General features: G+C 45.3%; 1 protein-coding gene across 1 annotated transcript; it reads right to left on the bottom strand.

Annotated features, from left to right (window-relative positions):
- Positions 1-5,044: 5,044 nt before the first annotated feature.
- On the bottom strand, positions 5,045-16,533 carry ZC3H12D (zinc finger CCCH-type containing 12D). Its single transcript, XM_074946983.1, has 5 exons — positions 16,232-16,533; positions 10,968-11,107; positions 9,484-9,718; positions 6,851-6,957; positions 5,045-6,147 (listed from the first exon to the last, which is right to left on the bottom strand). The coding sequence occupies exons 1-5, from the start codon at positions 16,531-16,533 to the stop codon at positions 5,090-5,092; spliced, it is 1,842 nt and encodes a 613-aa protein (XP_074803084.1). The 3' UTR covers positions 5,045-5,089.
- Positions 16,534-21,384: the final 4,851 nt, after the last annotated feature.

The following is a 21,384-nucleotide window of genomic DNA, read 5'->3' on the forward strand; positions in this document are numbered from 1 at the left end:
TTTTCATACACACTGTAAGGAGAGTGGTCACTTTGGATAAGCTATTACCAGCAGGAGAGTGAGTTTGTGTGTGTGGTTTTTTGAAAAAGGGGGGGGGGGGAGAAAACCTGGATTTATGCTAGAAATGGCCCAACTTGATTATCATACACATTGTAAAGAGAGTGGTCACTTTGGATGGGCTATTACCAGCAGGAGAGTGAGTTTGTGTGTGGGGGGGTGGAGGGTGAGAAAACCTGGATTTGTGCTGGAAATGGCCCACCTTGATTATCATGCACATCGTAGGGAGAGTGGTCACTTTGGATGAGCTATTACCAGCAGGAGAGTGAGTTTGTGTGTGTTTGGGGGGGGGGGTGAGAGAACCTGGATTTGTGCTGGAAATGGCCCACCTTGATTATCATGCACATTGTAGGGAGAGTGGTCACTTTGGATGAGCTATTACCAGCAGGAGAGTGAGTTTGTGTGTGTATGGGGGTGGGGGAGTGAGAAAACCTGTATTTGTGCTGGAAATGGCCCACCTTGATTTTCATGCAGGTTGTAAGGAGAGTGGTCACTTTGGATAGGCTATTACCAGCAGGAGAGTGAGTTTGTGTGTGTATGGGGGTGGGGGAGTGAGAAAACCTGTATTTGTGCTGGAAATGGCCCACCTTGATTATCATGCACATTGTAGGGAGAGTGGTCACTTTGGATGAGCTATTACCAGCAGGAGAGTGAGTTTGTGTGTGTTTTGGGGGGGGGGGGGGTGAGAGAACCTGGATTTGTGCTGGAAATGGCCCACCTTGATTATCATTCACATTGTAGGGAGAGTGGTCACTTTGGATGAGCTATTACCAGCAGGAGAGTGAGTTTGGGGGGGGGGGGGGGCGGAGGGTGAGAAAACCTGGATTTGTGCTGGAAATGGCCCACCTTGATTATCATGCACATTGTAAGGAGAATGATCACTTTAGATAAGCTATTACCAGCAGGAGAGTGGGGTGGGAGGAGGTATTGTTTCATGGTCTCTGTGTATATAATGTCTTCTGCAGTTTCCACAGTATGCATCCGATGAAGTGAGCTGTAGCTCACGAAAGCTTATGCTCAAATAAATTGGTTAGTCTCTAAGCTGCCACAAGTACTCCTTTTCTTTTTGCGAATACAGACTAACACGGCTGTTACTCTGAAACCTGTCATAGTTTCAAGGAAATACATGTTTATAGAGGTAGAAGGGAAGTTGCATTAAACTGAATCTTGGGTTAAAAAAAAAAAAGGCAGTTGGAATCAAAATTCTCAAGTTTCTGAAAAGCAAGGGTTGGTGAATAATTGACCCCTGCTGATATTTTAAGGATTTGAGAAGTTTTGGGAGCTTGTGAGGCCCCTGCCCCTGTTTTTCTCTAGAAACTCCATCACATCCAGTGAGAGGCCATCTATGTGACTGGACAACACCACCTATAGTGAAGGGGCAAGTTATGGATTTTTTAAAGATTCTCTGTTTAAAACCACCCTTGCATGTAACACATTTCCTCTACAGCTTTACCATTATATGTGTCATTGGATGAGGAATTAAGTTTCTTTTATATTCCTAACTGAAATGGATAAGGGCATCAAAAACTCCAAAAATGCTCACTGATGTAGTAAAGCAGAGTGCATTAAGGTTAGTGCTATACACTGTTCTCCAGTAATCAATTACATTACGGATGTTACAGGAAATAAAAATACCAGATAAGAAACTCCTCTCACAGGCTGAATTACTTCCTGGTTCTTTGTGGTGCAGTCAAGCAGGCTTCAGTTACGCACACAGGCACCTTTGTGGTACTCTATCTTCAAAACTATAAAGTTAAACTGAGTTTGCATGACTAGGAGGAAAACCACCTTATCTGCCCCAGTGAAGGTTTGGCAGCATAATAAATTAATCCAAATATGCCTGCTGAATCTACATGAAACAACATGAAAATTGTTTGTTTCTTTTTTTTAAATCACCATTGCTAAACTGCCCCCAATATAAATAGTTAAATCCCTTTCATTTAATCCTCTTTTTAAATAAAAGTAATTTCCATGTGGCGGGGGAAACCAGGTTAGAATATTCCCACCTTCTTCCACTTAACAGTGCATCTAGTTGGGGAGGGCCTTGACAAGGGCAGTGACTGCCACATCCACAGCAACAATCCCCCCCCACCCCCTTATTATAAGGAAGCTTCTCTAATGATGCATCAGAAGGACTCTCAATTCACATGCAGCCATGAGGACAGGTCAGAACCAGGATGTTGGTTCTCCCTGTCTCCAATGCCACACCATGCCAAAGCTAATGTCATAGCAGGAGATTTATAAAGGCATGAGTGGGAGTTAGTTAAGCACTCAACTTTCATTTGTCTTTGAAAATCTCCCCCATAAGAAGCAGCATCAACATCGGTTCTATTTGCTCTCAGTGCATAATGCACAATGCTGGCAGCAATGGGAGTGGAGAGTTCTGATCTGGTAACATCTTACATCCTCTTCTCAAAGAGGCTGAGCATTATGGAGGATGAGAGGCAGTGGAAAGATCAGGCTGTTTTGTATCCAGTGCTCTTGTGCCTTTCACACAGGTGTTATGTGGCAGGCAGTGTAATAGGGTTATGGGATATGCGTGTTTGATCTCCCAGAAATCCTGCTGTGGATAAATAGCAATAAATCAAGGGTCCCAGACAAGCTGCTGGATAGCAGTGATAGCGATGCATGTTCAGAGTCTCAAGCTATTGAGCTACATTGGCTCTTTTGTGCAGGTGGTAGGTGTGGTGGTCAGAGAGAATGCAGGGCCGGACCGTATTACTCTTGAAGAAAATACCCCAAAAAGAAGCAATGGATAAGAGATCCTCTACCGTACCTACAGAGATTAAATGTAGACAGGTACTTGCAGGATAGTGTGGCAGGAGTGAGAGAGAGAGTGTGTGTGTGTGTATTAAATTGAACAGCTCAGATATACAAATATTTTTTCTAAAGCAGAATGTCATCCATATAATGAAGAACATTTAATATGTGTTACAATGTGACATACTTAGAGTTTTTGGAAAAATTCCAAAAAGGGTCAACTTTAAGATTCCATGTTTTGTAACCTAGATAATTAAATGGCACAGGCTAGCAGCTTTACAGCTTACCAATATCAAACATGTCCCAAAGGAACACAGTTTAAACGTTTGCATCCATAAATCAGCTGTACAACTGGGACCATAGTGGGTAACTAAAGGTCAGTTTAACTCAGTTAAGTTTTTGTTTTTTCATATAAGAAAAACAGCTTCTCTTCTCATTATCACCATCCTTGTGTTTTGTCCAGAAAAAAATTCAGAGGAGTTCAGGGTTTAAGTCAAAGATAAACCCACTAAATGGAGGTGAACTGCTCTTAAGTGCTGAATATGGATCATCATCAGCTTCAGCTGTCTCTACCATGGTCTGTAGGAACCCTGCTAATATTTCTTAACTAACAAAACAGATTTTTAAAAGAAACCTACTTTTTATCTTGTGAAGTATAAAATGGGTCCAATCCTGCTCCCACAGAAGCCGATGGGAGTTGTTAACCATTCAGTGAGGACAGGATTGGGCCTAATGGCTGTAATTATAAAGACAGACATGCAATGACGAAAAGCCAACGCTCTCTTATAGCTGGGATGTCAGACTAATGTGGGAAAAGGCCACATTAAAAATGTAATGTTGGTGGGTGACCAATGTCTATGAAGCAATATACTAGATCTTGTAGGCTGAGCTCCTACAATGGGAAGTTTGTACAAAGCTCAGAGAGAGTGTATGAGCCTTTTGACGGAACTACACTTTTTAGGCCAAAATTTTAAAACATGACTAGTGATTTGGTGTGTCTGTCTTTGGGTGCCCAACTCATGTTTGGCATGGTGAAACTGTCTCCTTTTCCAGAGCGCACAGGATAGACTATTGCATCCTGAGGCCACCCCTTTTTGGGAAGGGCTCAAATCTTGCAGTAATATATTCCTTAATTGGGCTGAACTCTCATTAGCTTCAATGGATAAGATCATCTGTGAGTAAAAACTGCAGGATTTATTCTCTGCTGAAGTTCTGAATTTTCCAAATAGTTGCACTAAGCACACAGAAATGAGGACACTGGAGGAAGCCTGCATGCATTTCTGCAATGGGAACAGAACCTCAATCTTCCCATTCAACCTTTGTCATTTCAACAGAGTAACCGAAAGACAATGAAAGCAGCTCTGTGTGAGACTGGGAGAAGTTTGGCCCTCATGGGAGGGAGCCCATGCTAGTGGGAGATATGCTCTGTGGCTTTCTATGGATTGTCATCGCTTTATTTTATTTTTTTTTAAAGAAAATCTGAGTTCTGAGGGGAATCCTTTAAAAATGCAAATCTCTTCAAAAGAAGATTGTCCCACATTGCTCTCATGAGCAGGGGCAAGGGATAGCTCAGTGGTTTGAGCATTGGCCTGCTAAACCACAGGCTGAACCCCACTGCAATAGCATCTTTGATTAAAGGCTCTTAAAGTGCTTGTAAAACATACACGAAGCCTTGCAGCAACTGCTCTGTAAGGTGGGGCAATGTTGTTAGCGAGTAAAGAACAGGCAAGTTAAAGGCCCCAATTGTGACTGACCCTTCTTTGGATGGGTGGAAGGTTTTCAAAGAGTACATGTTCCTTGTGTGGTCTGCATATAGGTCAGTCACAATTGCAGCACCTGTATGCTGGTGACCCAAGTGCCTGCTCCACTTCCAGGGATGGCTGACATCTCTCAGAAGATGGGAAGGGAGAAGGGGCAACAGCCCCACAACAGGAAGTAGAGTGGGCCATCCACACGAGGGGGATCCTAAGGATGGCGCAGTCTCCCTGTCCTCTTCTAGGGAACTCAGTGAGGATTGTGCCTCAAGGAAGGAATCACTCTCCAAGGCACAGTCCCTCCCCAGGATCCCTCCATGGGTGGTGCAGCTCCATTCCATTGCCTGCTGGGCCCGTGGCTGCCTGCCACCATTTGAGTCTAATTGACTTGCCCAAGGCTACACAGTGAGTCACTGGCAGAGCTGGAAACAACCTTGGACCCCTGGCCCCAGCTGACAAAGTCTCTTGGTTTTTGGTTTTCTTTTGGGGGCACTGATGTTAGGAGAGTCTCCACCACTTCATAAGTGCTTGTGTCTTTGAATTAGTAAAATTAAACTAGCCATATCCTTGAGATCAGGGTACAAGAACATAACTCGATCCACTACATCATATGGGAAGACAGAGCAGAGCACACTGCGGATGTGCGCTCGCTCTCCAGCAAGTGGCTCTGGAGCATGATTTGGGAGATACTCGCTGTGAGAAGTGGGTGAGTAGCTGAAGGAGCTGGGCTCCTTGCGGGGGTCTAACAAAAATGGCTGAATGGGAGGCTGATTCTGCAAATGCCTTTGGTATTGTCCATCTTCACGTTTGCTGTAGGGAAATGGGCCATTAAGAGGAGACCTGACAGAGTGTGTGACTTGCTGTTGGGCCTGTAGGCCTTGTGTGGACTGAGATCTGTCCACAATGTATTGGATTCTCTGACTCTGCACCGCTGACATTTGCACATTGCAGCGGTGCTCAGGCCTAGGGTGAGCTGGGCGCCTACAAAGATGAGAAGGCAGCTCGCACTGTTGTAAGCACATGCAGTCCAAACTATGGTTGTGATGAGTTACGTATAGATTGTGTCTAAGATTACAGCATTGATGGGTACTGTCCATTGCATCCCCTCTCTTAGAGGGGTCTGCCAGCCTGTTTGCACTATATATCTTGTCCCTGAGGGATAACTCAGAGAGCTGCTTTTCCATGAGCCTTTGATCTCTCTGTAGGTCTTGGTGTAATACATTTTGTTGGGGTTCCAGCTTACAGAGCGGCCTGTCTCCCCAGGCTCTCGCTGAATGCTCGGTGTAGCTCCTTTCCTGTTGCGTGGAATGGAACCAATCCGCTGCAAAGCTCTGAGTGGAGCTGCCGCCACCTGTAGCACCACTGGATTCCTCCAGCCTTTCTATGCAGGCACCGTGGGGTGCATTCCCTCCTTGGGCTGTAGTCGGGGCAACCTTCAGCTCTTCTTCCTCTGTCCCCAAGCTTTGAGAGGAGGCCTTTGTTTTGGCTCGGAGCTCATCAGCCACTGACAGCTGAGCTTGGTGCAATCGTTCTGGGTGGAAAAATTTGCACTTGCTGCCATATGTGCATTTTTTGCCTGAAAGAAAACAAAACAATGAGCTGAGAGGTAGGAGTGGGACATTAATTTATCTATTTTAGGTACTTAGAAGGGAACCCCTCCCCACAGTATTTGAGCACCTCACAGTCTTTAATGTATTTATCCTCAACACTGCTGTGAGGTAGGGGAAGTGCAATTTGCTATTACTAAGGATACCAGAGGTGCCAACTTGCCACTTTCCCCGGGGGTGCTCGATCCCTGCTCCACCCCCAGCCCTGCCCCCACTCCACCCCTTTCCCACGACCCCACCCCCACCTCTTCCCGCCCCCTGCCCTGAGTGTGCTCTGCCCCCTCCTCCCCAGTGCCTCCTGCATGCTGCTGAACAGCTGATTGCGGCGGGCAGGAGGCACTGGGGGGAGGGAGAGAAGCTGATCAGTGGGGCTACTGGTGGGTGCTGAGCACCCGTTATATTTTTCCCCGGGGTGCTCCAGCCCCAGAGCACCCATGGAGTTAGCACCTATGAAGAATACGATTTAGTCACAGAGGTCAGGGACGTCACAGATGCTGTGACTTTACCGGACCTCTGTAATCTCGCTTCAACAACGGGGCCGGAGTGCGGGCTGGCGCCCTTGACCTGCAGCCTTGGCTGTAGCTGGGGCTGTGTGCCCCCCTCAGAGCTGCGGCAAGGAGTTCCAGAAGAAAAACAGGCAGGCATCACTGTGTCGAGTTAAAGAAAACCTACCATAAGGACAGGGCTGCCATCTAGTAAAAGGAAACACTGGCTTTTTGCTGAGGAAATTGTGAAGAGTAGGTCCATGACGGCCTAGTGGGTCATCAGGAGGCATAAACCTGAAACCCAAAAAGAGCATTAGTCACTCAATAGACATCCCTTTGTGAAATACTGCATGTCACTTACATTCCACTCTGGGGTCTTTATTTTTTTTAATCATTTATTGTGCACAGTTATGACAGAAAAGCCTTGTAACATTTACACAATCCCTATCAAAAGGAAGAAGGATGAACTAAAAATCCACACTCCTCTATCTTAGATCTCTGAGCTGCAGCCACACTCTTTCTGGGAGGGAAATAGTGCTCTTTAGCTGACCAGCCCTACAGGTACAGTACTGCAAGTTCATAGAGCTCCTCCCCTTGCCACAGGTTCTAGTACAGGGGTTCTCAAACTGGGGGCCAGGACCCCTCAGGGGGTTGCGAGCTGTCAGCCTCCACCCCAAACCCTGCTTTGCCTCCAGCATTTATAATGGTGTAAAATATATTTTAGAAGTGTTTTTAATGTATAAGGGGGGTTGCACTCAGAGGCTTGCTGTGTGAAAGGGGTCACCAGTACAAAAGTCTGAGAACCCCTGTTCTAATATCCGTGCTGGAATCTCAGCTGCGGAGAGAAAGGGTTGGCATTATGTTGGCCAGGCAATGACTTTGAATTTTCAGGCCCTGTGATACTTTCGAAGCAACAGAAAATGACATGTTGGTATCTGCCCAGACTCCCTGTGTGCATCTATTTGCAGTGTTTGCAGCACAATGATCTGTGTTTGGCCACCCCAACTCTACAATATATACATATTTTAAAACAGTAGGAGTTGGCAGACTCAAATCCACCAGTGAAATCAGAGTGAAGACTGATGTCTCATCACTCTGCCATTACTTCATCTTCCTATGCAACACACATGCACAGTATGTAAGAACACATGGATTTCTAAGACCTAGCACTAAGCCTTGGTTGAATACCAGACCTACATATGAGCCTCTGCCTGCAGTGATATTGTGTTATGTAAGTCTTCGAAGCATGGCGAGTTGGAGAACTAATTCCCCTGTCATCTGAATGTGATGTTTTAGGAAGAGCCATCACAGCATGAATGTCAATAGCAGTTAGCACTTTTATAGTAATAAACCAATTAATCCTCATAATATCCCTGTGAGGGACTAGCTGGCTGGTGAAACAGAGGAAGAGAAGCTAACTGACCAATTTAGGCCACAGAAGTTGTCAGAGTGGATTAGAAACTGAGCAGCTCCTCTCTCCTCATCCTCTGTTCAGAGCACTAGCCCACACATCTCTCAGCAAATGCTGATTGACCATAGCTCTTTCTGGTCTATTGGTGACCATGGTTATGTGAGATAGCAACAAATGGTTGGTGGGGTTGGGGCACATGAATGAGCGAGGACATTTAATTCCCTATCTCTGTGTATAATGGAACCAGCAGCTGGGATCCTAAGTGTCTCTTAGAGATGAGCAGGTCTGTCCTAATGTGCTTGGCAAAAATAGCTAGACATATTTAAAAAAAAATTTTTTTTTTTTTTGCAGTGAGGCTTGTGAAAATGTTCTGACAGCCTTACGAATGGGAAAGGAAGACAAGGGCAAAGGAGAAATGTTATGTAAATGTTTGATACCCATTATTAACAAGGGAAGTAACCTGGTTGTTAGAGAGAAAACAGATCTGACCTTTGAGTCCCATTATGCTGATAAGTAAGGGCATTAAGAAACCAAACACCATTACATTAAATGCATTGGCAAGTATTTTAGTGCAGTTTTGGGTGGCTGAGAACTACCAGCAGTCTGATATATCAAAGGTAAAATCAATTGAGCGTACCACATCTCGAGAGGCTTTGCAAGCTCATCATTGTGAATGAAAACTTGCTCTTGGTGCACATTACCCAGCTAAATAAAGGCCTGGACCAGTTGACTGAGTAACAACCTTTTCAGGGGCAGAGAAAGACATACAAAATTGGGAATGATCTGCACACCACCCAGATTCATATATCTATGATGAATGCAAAAAAATAGTGAAGGGATCAGTTGTGTGGGAGACCAGGATCTAATTGCAGATCCTGGCCTCTCTCTGCTGCAGCTAGAAGGATCCTGGCCTCTGTCTGCTGCAGCTACTGTCTGGGAGGAATTGAAAATGGAGGGGAAAGAATTACTCACAAAGGGAGGGGAAGGTTTAACTCACTCTTAACCCAGCAGGATTATTAGACATACTGCCAAGCAGCCAAATGCCTCCCTGTTGCCAGATATCAATTTCATTGTGTCTCTGTCCAAAATAAATGTTATAGTGCTGTGACAGGGAGACACAGGCCTATCTTCATCTCATATCTCTTATTCTCTGCACTAGTCGGGCTTTAGGAGCAACATGGGTCCTAGATCACCTTTCAGTAAACCTGAAATAGACAAGTTCCTCAAGGAGTTACACAGGACCTTTGAGACCAGAGGTGGGGAAGAAAAAACTAAAGACAGGATGCCCTAGCAGACTCTCTTAAAAATACACCTGCTCCCTTTGACATCAATTAAAGTTGCACTTATGGGTTGAATTTGGTCCACAGCATTCAAGGATGTAAATAAAAGTAAAGACAATTGTCCCCTACTTGTCACTGACAAAGGAGTACATGAGTAGCCGCTTCTCTATGAACCACTTCCACTCAGGATTCTCACTCTGGAGGTCCCGGTAGTTGTCATTGGACACAATCACCCCATCTTTCTCATGGGCCACTTTAATTATATAGCGATCGTCGTAGCAGACCACCCGCCTGCCTTTCACCTTGCGGGATGGGGTGTACACGAGAATGGTTTGCTTTGCAAGCTCATCAAGAATGTGCTGATCTGAAAACAAAAACAAGAGGGAGGGAAATTAGTGATTAGCGTGTACCAAGCATATGTTGGAGTCCTTTAAGAATCTAAAAGCATCTTAAAAATAATAAGGGTTTTTAGGTACCTAAATACAGACTCAGGACCCTAAGTGAGGGATGTGATTTTTTTTTTTCAGGGGCACTGAACTATTGGCATCAGCAGGAGCTGATGAGAACTCAACAAAGGTATAAATTAGGTAACCTTTCTAGGTGTTTAAATATGGACTCAGGAGCCTAGCCTTAGACATCTATTTTTTTGAAATCTGGGTTTAAAGGACAATTAAGCTGTGATCCTGAGCTACGCTGAGCACCTACAACTCCCCCCGACTGCAGTGGGAGCTAATGGCGCTCTCAAAATCATCCCCTCATATGTGAGAACCCACCATTAAGCAAGCCTCTTTAGGAGGTAGCCAATTTACATATCTGAGACTGCGGATACTGTATTACTGAATTACAAACAACAGAAAATGTCTGGGTGGTTCAAAATCAGTTCTGAACCGATAACAGGCTACATGGCTTATTGTCAGTCATTCCTGCTGTTGGCTCTGTAAACATTAGGGCTATGCGCACAATTTCACCTGTAACAGCAATTTTATTTCTTTTCCCTCTTCCACGTGGGTCTGTCTTCTTATCTAGAAGCAGCAGCATGATCGTAAGCTCAGTGTTCTTGCTGATTCATTTTTGTACACTCATTTCTTCTCCGCTCTCTGCCCCTCTGTGCAGATATAGGCTTTGGCTAACATGTTTTATATATTTTACACAGTAAGTGCCTATATCGGTAATGACATAACCGAAAATGTTGGGGATTGGCTGTCGTTCGTGTGTTGCGACTAACTGCTGCTGGAGAAATGTCACCCTCCAGTAATACAGCTGACAGCTCTACCATACATCATAATGCAGCTAAGCGCTACCAGAGATTCATTCTCCTTTAGCTCAACTGGCAGAGGTCTGTGCTTTTGAAGCAAAAGATTCTGATTTCTGTCACACATGCTACACAGACAGCAACAGCATATACACAGCCACGGCTTCATCACTGACACACCCTGAAATGTGTGCCTTGCTGTCTGCTTCCATTGTGCTGCTTTCTCTCCAGGAAAGAATTGCATCAGATTCCTCAAGTCCCCAATGCCTACCCTTTACATGACATGATAGAGGTACAGTGTTGCTATAGAAAAGGTTAATTTGTAATATATTTCAGATTGTCCTTGGAACACCCTGTCTACCTGTAATGGGGCTATCAAATCGTGGTGCTTCCTTTCTCCACGATGGGACAAAGACCTTGATGTCTTTGTGGCCTCTCTCCTTGAACCAGTCCACTGCCAGCTGAATCCCCCGGCATGAGAACACTTCTTTGTTCCCATGGCTGCAACCAGAAAAGAGAGAGGGAAATAGGTTAAGATTCAGGAAGAGGTTCATGCAGCTCTCGGAAGCTGAATTAGTAATACAAGGTAATCACAACATCAGCCCCAGCACCTCTTAATGATAGCCATGGAAGCCACCTTTACATATTGAGCAGAGAGCCCCAGCTGCACAACTTCAAATATATCTTCCAAAGGAAGAAGTGACATTTTATTTGCACGACAACTGGGATGTTTTCAAGGACAAGTGCTCCTGCACTCTAGACTTCAAGGGCAGACGTAATTGGGGAGATACTCTCCCTCTCCCTCACACTGACTACCTCAGCCTCCATGTAGAGATGGACCTGTGACATAAAGGTTGGATTCACTTTAGTCCATGTTGGGCTGCTCTGGACTCCCCTTCCGGTGTAGGTTGGTGTTTTGAACAGAAAGTGCTCATGGTGGGAGCTGAATCGCAAAGCGGCAATTTTCTCCTCAGAAATAAAACTTCTTAGGCCCTATTCTCTTGCTGTGCTATGTTAAGATGATGGCCAGGGTGGCCGCAGGTCACTCTTCTCCAGCTGACTCTTTGAGAGGCAGGACTCAAATTGGGGCGTGGAGGACACATGACTGGAAATCCCCACCACCCTCCCAGCAGATTACATGTGTAGGTGCTCCCTGCCAATGACTCCCCAGCAGGGGACAGGACCACCATGTGGGGATGGGAAAATAGGAGACCCTGTGCCCTAGACCACTTTAATCTAGCCCAAGTTGTTGGATTTTGTCTGTCCAGGCCAGAGGCCAGGGTAAAACCTAGGATCTCTGTTGTAGCAAACCCAGTTATGGAAATCAGCTAAAATTCAGCATCAATCAGGATGGCCTAGGGAAATGATGTCTGAGAGAGCCTGTAAGAGACTATATCCTTGTTCAGTTTCTTCACCCTGCCCCATAAAGTTCTTGTTTGTCATTATGGCTTGTTTAAATGTGACTACATTGTACATTGAAGAAGGTTTAAATTTGACTAAACAGTACACTGAAGAAGGTAATTTCATTGCTCTTAACCATCTCTGCACAAGGAAATAAATGTACTGGTTTCATATATAGTAATCATCACACAGAGATTGAACCCTATGCTACGGTCCTGAAATGGAAAAACATATCCACACCCACGCAATCTACAGCAGCCTCACTTGTGTACTTTGAACTCTCTAGATCATATCTCCACAATCATACTAGTGCTTTCAACATTGCAGAATACACACACTAATTATTAGTCTGTTGTTATAGTTCTATGTCTGCACCCATCTATAGTGACATGAAAGATAGGTTAGAAATGTTTGTATAATTACTGTCACAGGTACAGAGTACATTTATCTTCCGAACTAACAAAGGCATGGAAAGTATCATTTTATGCTGAATCATAAGTGCAGTAGTGAAATGATTGATTATCCCAAAATGATAAAATGGAATTTTATGGAATGGAATTTAGGGGGAGCCACCCAGCTGCCTCTGAAGGAGCTGTGGTTACAGGCCTCCAATACCAGAAGCCTACTTCCCCATTCACTTACACCACTGTTATAGCCATGTACCATCACAGATTTTAACAGTCACTCTGGATTTACTCCAGTGCAGATGCAAAGAGAATCAGACCCCAGGAGTTTGTGTTTGGCATAGCGAGTATAGTAATAATACTTAGTCACCTTTGTAAAGTGCTTGAGGTTCTGTGGATGAAAAGCTCTAAGGATTAGTACTGGATAAGCAGTGATGTTATTACAGTGAAACAAAATAAAATAGAGTCAGAAGTCAGGGCTGAACTACCCAGAATGCCTTCCTCCACCTGGCAGCTTGAATATTGCTAGACATACCTGCACATACTAAACTACATAACCACTTTTTCATTTTAATATGCTTGCAGCTGGTAAGATTCTGGCAGTTCCCTTTTCAAGTTGGGAAGGGATATGTTTGTTGTTTTAACAACCCTGCCATCAGGAGCTCTGCTGTAGAGCTCCTCTCCCCAGGCAGTCTAGCTCATGGTTAATATAGTTTGTGACTCTGTTAGAGATGGGGATGCAAACTGTTTTTCAACCATCCTGCTCAGGTTTGGGAGACAAGAGACAAAGACATGTTATTTCCCCCCACCATATATATAGAGATGGCTTGATACAGTACAGTGCCCTATCTACTACACCACATGATCTTTCTGTACCATGTACCAATGAAGTTTGTTACCAAGATGCTAGGATGTCAAAGCCCCTTTTCCAGCATCACTGGGAGTGTTTTAGCTAAAAGCACCTTCTAGAGCCATCCAGTGATCTAATTAATTTTCATAGATTCTAAGGCCAGAAGGGATGACTGGGATCATTTAGACCAGTGACTCTCAACCTTTCCAGACTACTATACCCCTTTCAGGAGTCTGATTTGTCTTGTGTTACACCTCACTTTAAAACTACTTTTGGAAACCCATTTTGGGTATATGGCCTAAAAGCTCAAAATAGTAGCAACATTGCAGCCAAAACCATCTACTGCACCTACAGCATAGCATCACTGGTTTTGAACATTTCCTGTTTGGTGATCTCTGAAGTAAAAGATTATGCACACAGTAGACCAGGGAGAGCTCTGAATTATGGAGCTGCAGTCTAATTCCATCGCAGGATCCTGCAAAGAAAGATGGTCTTGTGGTTTTCAGGTGAGCCTATGCACACCTGTGTTGTAACCCAGCTGTGATAGTGACTCCTTGTATGACCTTCAGCAAACCACTTAACCACTCTGCAAATTTACTTAGCTACCTTTCAGAGAGCTAGTGGGGACTCAGTAGTTAGCATTTTTCACTTTGAGTCCATTACAAGTGTTAAGAATTGTAACGTGGGCATTAATTTCAAGCAGTTTGTGAATTCACTAGAACCTTTGATGATGGCGATTCAGCCCCTAATTCCAGATTGTTTTGGCTTTTTTATTTTATACTATGCAGTACCTGTATCCAACAATAAAAACCAAGCTCCTTGTTGCTTTACTTTATTGTTTAGCCCAGAACATGTGCATAAACCCCCTGGGCTACAGTGATTCACTCTCAACTGGCCTAACACAAGGAATGAAGAATCAGCTGTTTAATCAACAACAAAGTCCCTTCTCCAAAGATCCTAAAACACTTCTCCAAAGCTCTTTGGGACATCATTTAAAACAGCATTTTCCTCCTCATTAGTACTACTGTGGTGCCACATGTCGGTATCAAAGCCCTCTCACTGTCAAGTGACGACATCATCAGTGGAGTCCAAATTTTCCAGCAACTGCACACTAAGCATTATGGGACACTGCCCTGCTCGGAGGCATACTCAAGTGACAGCTGCAGTGGAAGACAGCTGTACAAGGGGTGAAGGACAGGTTGTTGGCTTTCCCCCATTGCCCTTAAAAACCTTCAGGGATCTGTGAGGGCAGAGGTCCTGGATGGAGTCGGGGCTAAGTGGAGACTCAGCACCAATGAAGATCCTGTAGAAGGAGTACCTGGCAATGGTGGAGGTAGTTCAGGGGTCTGAAGGTTGAGAGTGGTTTGGGGCTGATCTCAGGGCCTGGTGAAGTAAGTGAGGAACCTGTGGCAGGTTCTAGGCTGAGTGGGAGGAAAAAATGAGAGGGTAGAAAATTCCAGTTTTGGGCGGGAGAGCCGAAGCTAAAGCATGTGCTGCTCCCTCCCTACTTGCCTAGGGGATGGGTCTCCCATGCTCATACCCAGCCTTCTCTCTCCTGCCTCGGGGAGTTGGTTGCTCCCACCATTCTGCCTGGAAGATAAATCTTTGGCACTTCTCCCTCCATCCAGAGGAAGAAGTTACCAGGCAGGGTTCTCTTTCCTTCCCCAAGGGTCAATCTCTGGAGGGGTTTTCTCCCTTCTCACTCTTGCTTCTCAAGGATCAGGCTCCTTATATGGGGATCTCCCCCTCCCAGGACTGAAGATGCTGAATGGGAAATCTTTTTTGTCTGTTCCCCCTCCCCCCCAACAATGCAAGAAAGGAGAGCATGCCAAGGAGTCTCCTAAGACGATGTCATCAAGTAGGGAAATGGGAGTTGGTTGGATAGGAATAATTGACAGTCAGTGTAGGTTTAGAAGGTGATTGCTGCTGGGCTTGATGGCCTTGGAGGTTAAGGTCACTGAAGTAAACGATGAAACATTTGGATGTTTATCCAGTACTAACTCTGAACACCTGGAGTTTCCATCGCCAGCTTTACAGGGGTGTATAATGCGACGTTGGTGCTAGTTGTGTGTCACCTGCGTTTTTGCCACAGTAACTGGAGTATGTATATTTTTAAAAATTCTACTTCTCATCCTAGAAGTGGAACACAAACTATTTACAGAGAGAAAGGAGATTTATTTCGGTATGAAAGTCACAACTGAGCTGATAAACACTTGGAAAATGTAATATAGTCCAATTCCTATAAATCATGAATCAAAACCAAAACACACAAGCCAGGGACGTTTTGGGGTTGTGCTTGTAAAACCAAAATGATGATGCTTAAGGTTTTGGCAAAACCAAAATCCACATTTCCCCATTTTAACTGCTCTCTGCTTCTCAGGTCAGTTAGACTCTTCACTCTCTTTCTTGAGTCATGGTCACCTGATTTACAATCCAGACAAAATGGCAAAAACAGTACAGGAACTAACCATGTGATCTACTGAACTAATACAAGATTCAATCAACTGAAATACTGTGCTGCTGCTTATCTGGACTTTTCCAAATGAATCTGATTTTTGAAAACCAAGTATAGTATTTACTTTATCTGGTCATCCAGCTTGTCCTGCCAATGCCTCAGCATATTGATTTAGATCTCCTGGATACTTGTGTGTAGCGATAGCATGACCTCACTTAGGAACTAAAGTGAAGGGAAGCCTTGTGAAACATATTGCTACAGACAGTAGAGGTTAGGAGTTAGTTTCAAAATGGTGATCAGAGGTGATCATTATTTTAAAAATCAGCTCATGATACTGAGGGAGAGCAGGTCCATGAAATAAGCTACAGCCCCATGAACAGAGATATGAGATATCGCTAACCAAGCATCTTGTGTGCTTCACACATAAAGGAGAGCACAACTTCAGGCTGGATTCAAATGCAAAGTTACTGAGAAATGGAGATCCGTTGTAGGTATCAAAATGGAAAGGCACATACCTCATAGCAATGTTGCTGCCATCGATCACGATAGGTCTCAAGTGACTGGAAGAATCGCTTGCCTCTTCTTCTGGCTGCTTGGGCACTGCCAGACTGCTACATGACCCCCGGGGGACAAGTTTTGGGAGAGGATGCTGGGCCTGCCTCTCCTGAACCGCAGGCCTGCTACCTACCCGAATCAACTCTTTTAGCACATCATCCTCCAGGGCCCCTTGGCCCAGATTCTCCAGCACTTTGCAGATGTCCTGCTTGCCATACCCCAGCTTGCAGAAAAACTCCATCTTGCCCAGGTGCGCTTCCATCTGCACAGCAGGTACTTCCTCTGGGTCTGGGCTGTTACCAGTCGGCAGGATGTGAACCTGCCACGGCCAGTCTCAGCAGGCTTTTCTGTTCCCTTTACTTAATGCTTTTGTTCGCTTGGCTGCTTTTTGCTGGCATCAGCTTTAGAGGTGGGGAAAAGATTTTAAATAATACAGTTAAATGTGGTAGCCAAGGAACTGCTCTCTCTCTCACACACGTTCAGTACACAGTTACACCTGTACAAGAGGCCAGCCTTATTAGGTCCCTTCTGGCTTAAGAGAGTGCCCTAGCTTTTCCTCAGACACCATGGACGTTCTTCTGCTCCACTCTTGTTAGAAAAGCACCTCTGTAGAGCATCCAGTTTTTGTCAGCTTATTGGGGAGAGTGGTTGAAGATAGGCATTGCACTACTCTCATCTCACAGGAAATCACTTAGAATAAAACATAACTGGGGATTTTCAATTTGCTCAGTGTGGTTAATGACCCATAGATAACATCGTTCTGATTTCAATGGAGTGATCTCAGATGTCATAGCAACTCAACAAATATGGCAAACTTCATCTAGTGGCAATAAGGGAGTGTATTATTTTCAGCATTACTCGGAACTTTGAAAACAGGTTAGCGCTCATGAAAAATTCTGCTCTTGTGAAACTGTTCAGGTGAAATCACTCAGATGTTCCGCGGATGCCTGACTTACCCTGTTGTTTTTTTAGTACTAGCTTTTCTGTCAGGGAGGTTTTTTTACTTGAACAAAAAGAGTTTACCCTCACAAAGGTGTAGCACCTTGAGCCTAAACTTATTTGAGCAGTTTTAATTTCAGTTGGATTAATTGTTGAGGGGCTGTGGCGAGAGGAGCAGACTGAGTCTGCCTGCCTGAGAGTAAGCTAAGGTAACATAACTTTCTCCAGCGTTCGCTAGGAATGTTGCACTGGGTCTTGCCCTGGCATTTTTCTGAAAGCCTACTGCCACTGCAGCTCCATGATGGAAGCACTAGTTTAGATTGGCATTTTAACCCAACCTCATCTCTGCAGGAGTGAAGGCTGACGTTTCCTTCCAGAGAAGCTGAGGTACTTTACAAGAGGAGGCTCTCTTGGGGGCAAAAGTGGATGGTAATTAACTCAGAGCTTCAACGAATCAGGGTTCACCTGTAATACTATCTTTGTCTCAGCATTGGGATTTTCAGACTTTTCAAAAGCCAAGTTCCTTCCCTGATGAGTTTGCAGTTTAAAATATGGTCGTTGGATAGCACAATGAACAACGTGCTAGTGTGCTGAGACCACTGGCTGTGAGGCCGATCAGTCCTGCGTCACTGAGTTCTTGTACGCCCCAGCTGTATTTATCCTACTGTTGTCTCTCATCTTAGACTCATATTGTAAACTGCTCCTGGCAGGAGCCAACTTTTTTGTTCTGTGTTTGTACAGCACCTAGCACAGTGGAGTCCCGGTCCATGCCTCGCGCTCCTAGGCGCAATGATAATATAACTAATTATAGAAGAGTAGTACCCCTTGGGTACCCGCCCTCACATTGCTGCTGTCCTCACCAGCAGCTAGTCCCAGGTACAGGCTCATGTGTTTGCTGCAGGCTTTGCATTAAGGAGCCAGGCTCCTTATCCCAGGCCATGGAGACTCGTGCTTTTGGATCCACGGGTCCTGGGCTCAATCCTCACGTCACTCCAGCCAGGGCATCACAACACGTGTTGTGACCTAAGTGGGGATTGGAGCTGCTGTGGCTCTCTGGAACGTGGGCTGAGCTTCCCTGGCCAGACCCCTTCTGTAACCCACCCACGTATGCACTGTGGCTCTGGGCTCCACCTAGAGGTCCAGCTACGGACAGAGGGTTGGAGTCTGCTAGCTCCTGTGAGCTGTGCAACCTGGGTCTTTTCGCTCAGGCACCAGAGGAGAGGTTTAGGCTGTTCGATCCCAAGTTCCTGGTTTCAAGCCCCAGAGGATTACACTTTGGGCTGGGAAAGCAGAGCAAGCAAATTGCCTTATTGAATAGATTGTGTGTGTCTCCTCCCTCCCCGCTTTTAAATGAGTAGCAGAAACGGATGGGTCAAGGGGCACATTAATAGTGAAAATACATTTCCAAGGGAACTCCCACTGAATGTCCGCTCGGAACTGATCTGTAAGGCCACTGGCTTCTCCCTCATGCTCCCCTCCAGACTCACTTCTGCAACATCTCCACTAGCTGATTAACAATGTATGGGCTATGGGGCAACTGGGTACAGTCAGTGGGTAGAGACTTAAAACAGACAATGAGCCCAACCCTCAACTTGTGTAAAGAGGGTAGTTCCCCATGAGCTACCACAATTTACACCAGCCAAGGCTCTGTCCCACAGTCACTTCTCTTTGAAGCCCCTGAGCTTACAGAGAGACCCTCACAGCTGGATATTTGTGCCAGAGGAGTGAATGGGGTTCTGTGTAGCTTGAAAGCTTGGCTCATGCCCGGAGGTTGGTCCAATAAAAGGTATTAACTCAGCCGTAAATAAAAGGTTTTGGCGCCTGAGGGTTGTTCATCGCTGGCATTAAGCCAGAGCAGCAGTCAGCCTCCTCTAGCTTGCATGCTGCAGTGCCAGGAGTGCGTGGACAGCTTTATGCCACCTTAGCCTCCTCTCCATCCCCAACTTGTGCTGGCTGCTGCTGAAAAAGTAGCTGTACAGCTCTTGAAATGTACCAGCTACCACTAATTTGATTCTTACCTGTGGACATTGTCTCCACAGGAAATTTTAAGAACTAGTCTAAGAAGCTAAAAATACTGATCAAACAGTCTCACAGAATATTTGGTGGGAGGCTAAACCATTTGGTTGTGCTGAAGGATTGTGTGGGTGAAAACTCAACTTTCTCCTCTACCACCCTCCTGCATTGGCTGAAATGAATAAAAGTGAAGAGTTGTACTCACAGAGAGCTCTGTGACTTGTCCGATACTATGCTTTGAGTCACCGGCTGCCTTGTCCCACTGCTAATGCACCAGGCTGGCGTCTGAGCAATGCTGTTCCCCACAAGGAAGTCAGCCCTGTATTTAGAGGCTTGTTATAACTCTGATGTCAACTGAACGCAAACAAGTGCAGCAAGCAGGCGACACCCCTTGCATGTGATCATTTTACTTCCTCAGTTGGTTGGTTAATATCATTGAACTACAAGGCCTTAGACTTTCATTTGTTTTGCAAAAGAGGAGGAAACTAAAGGTTTGAAACAACAGCTTATGAGTCACACATGGAGAACCCAGCAGCACTCAGCTAGCAAGAAAGAGAAAAATAAGTTAATCTAAAGTCTCAAAGTGGATGTTTACCAGGTAGTGTGTTTTATCAGAATGACGGGGGTGGGGGCGGGAGAGGGAGAAAGTAAAGAATGATTTGTCCACCACACTGTCTCCCGAATTCCCCATTTTGTTTCATTTCCTAATGACCCACATCCTGCAAGCCCTTAGCCAGGTGCATCAGTGGTGGAGAGGAGCTGCTCAGCAGGCCTATGATATATTTATAAATTCACTTGGCCATCACAGATAAGCCCAGAACTCTTTACTGAAGGATTCCCGAACTCACACATTCATGTAGACGGACACACTAGTCTCTCCAGAGCTATGGTGGGAGATGCCTTCCCACTATAGACGTGGAGTTCTTTCATCTCACGCCGAATGTTGCCATAACCAAACCACTGTGCCTGACGCTTCACTGGCAGGGAGGGACCTAGCCTCTGGGAAATATCTGCAGGGACGGTTAGTAGCTATGGGGGGGTCCCAGCAATTAAGATGGATTGAATCTCTGGAGCACTGAAGTTGCTGCAGCTGGCTCCTGTGGGAGCACAGGCCCAGGCCACAGGCTGCTGCTGAGGGAGGGGGTGAAACAAGAAGGAAGCCTGCTATGTCATTGTCACACAATAAGGTCTCACCGCTAGCCTGCATTTTATGGCCAGCGTGGATATTTATTTTATTTATAAAACTTCAACTTTAACTGACTGAGGCCCACCGTGTTGTACACACATATGGCCCTAAGCTGTTAGCCTGCATGCTCCCTTCTCAGGGCCCTCCAATTTGTTCAGTGCATGCAGGTGTTATACAGCTGGTCTTAAATGAGCTTGTGGGTCTTTCGCCTCTTTGTATGTACAGCACCTAGGACAACAGGGCCCAAGCCGGATAGGAACCTTTTGGCACAGCCATAATAGAAAGTCAGCAATTGCCTTGGCTTGCCGTTACTGTAAAACCCAGGAAACTCATTCCAGTACGTGGTGACTGGAGCTGTTTTTTTAGAAGAATAATGCAAACTCTTACTGTGAAGTAGTAATAGTGAAACAGTGCCTGGGGTGGGTTGTTTCTGACTATACATAGCTGCGGCTGCAGCCCATTCCGTGTCTTATAGCCCACAGCCCAACAGAGGAAAGGGAATCCCCCCCCCCCCCCCCGTTTTTACAATTCTAAATTTTCAAAACACCAGCTATTGTCCCATGACAAGCTCACCGGTGAGAAGTGTAACTAATCAGAAAACAGACTGTGCCATTAGTTATCACTCGTGAGGGCAGTGGGCTGTTCTCATTCAGCGTAACAGTACAGCAAAGACTGTGTGATATTAGCTCCCCGGGTTGCTAGTGGCTGTCCCGGCCCCAGTACCGCCGAAGTAACAATGAACCTTAGTTCATTTACCTAAAGCATTGCATTGCTTTGACCAAAATGTCCTTGCGAGTACCTTCTCATAGAGACAAGGACTAGTAGACGTTCCCCTGTTGAGGCTGATTGTTGTTAGATTTGGGAATTTCCTGCATTGTGAAACAGCCAATATCTTCCCCCAGAAGAACGTTTTACCATGCTGAACCTAAAGTAGCTCGTGTTTGATACTGCTAGGGGGTAGCTGACAGATTTTTG

Source organism: Natator depressus, chromosome 3 (genome assembly GCF_965152275.1).
Source record: "Natator depressus isolate rNatDep1 chromosome 3, rNatDep2.hap1, whole genome shotgun sequence".
Taxonomy (NCBI): Eukaryota; Metazoa; Chordata; order Testudines; family Cheloniidae; genus Natator; species Natator depressus.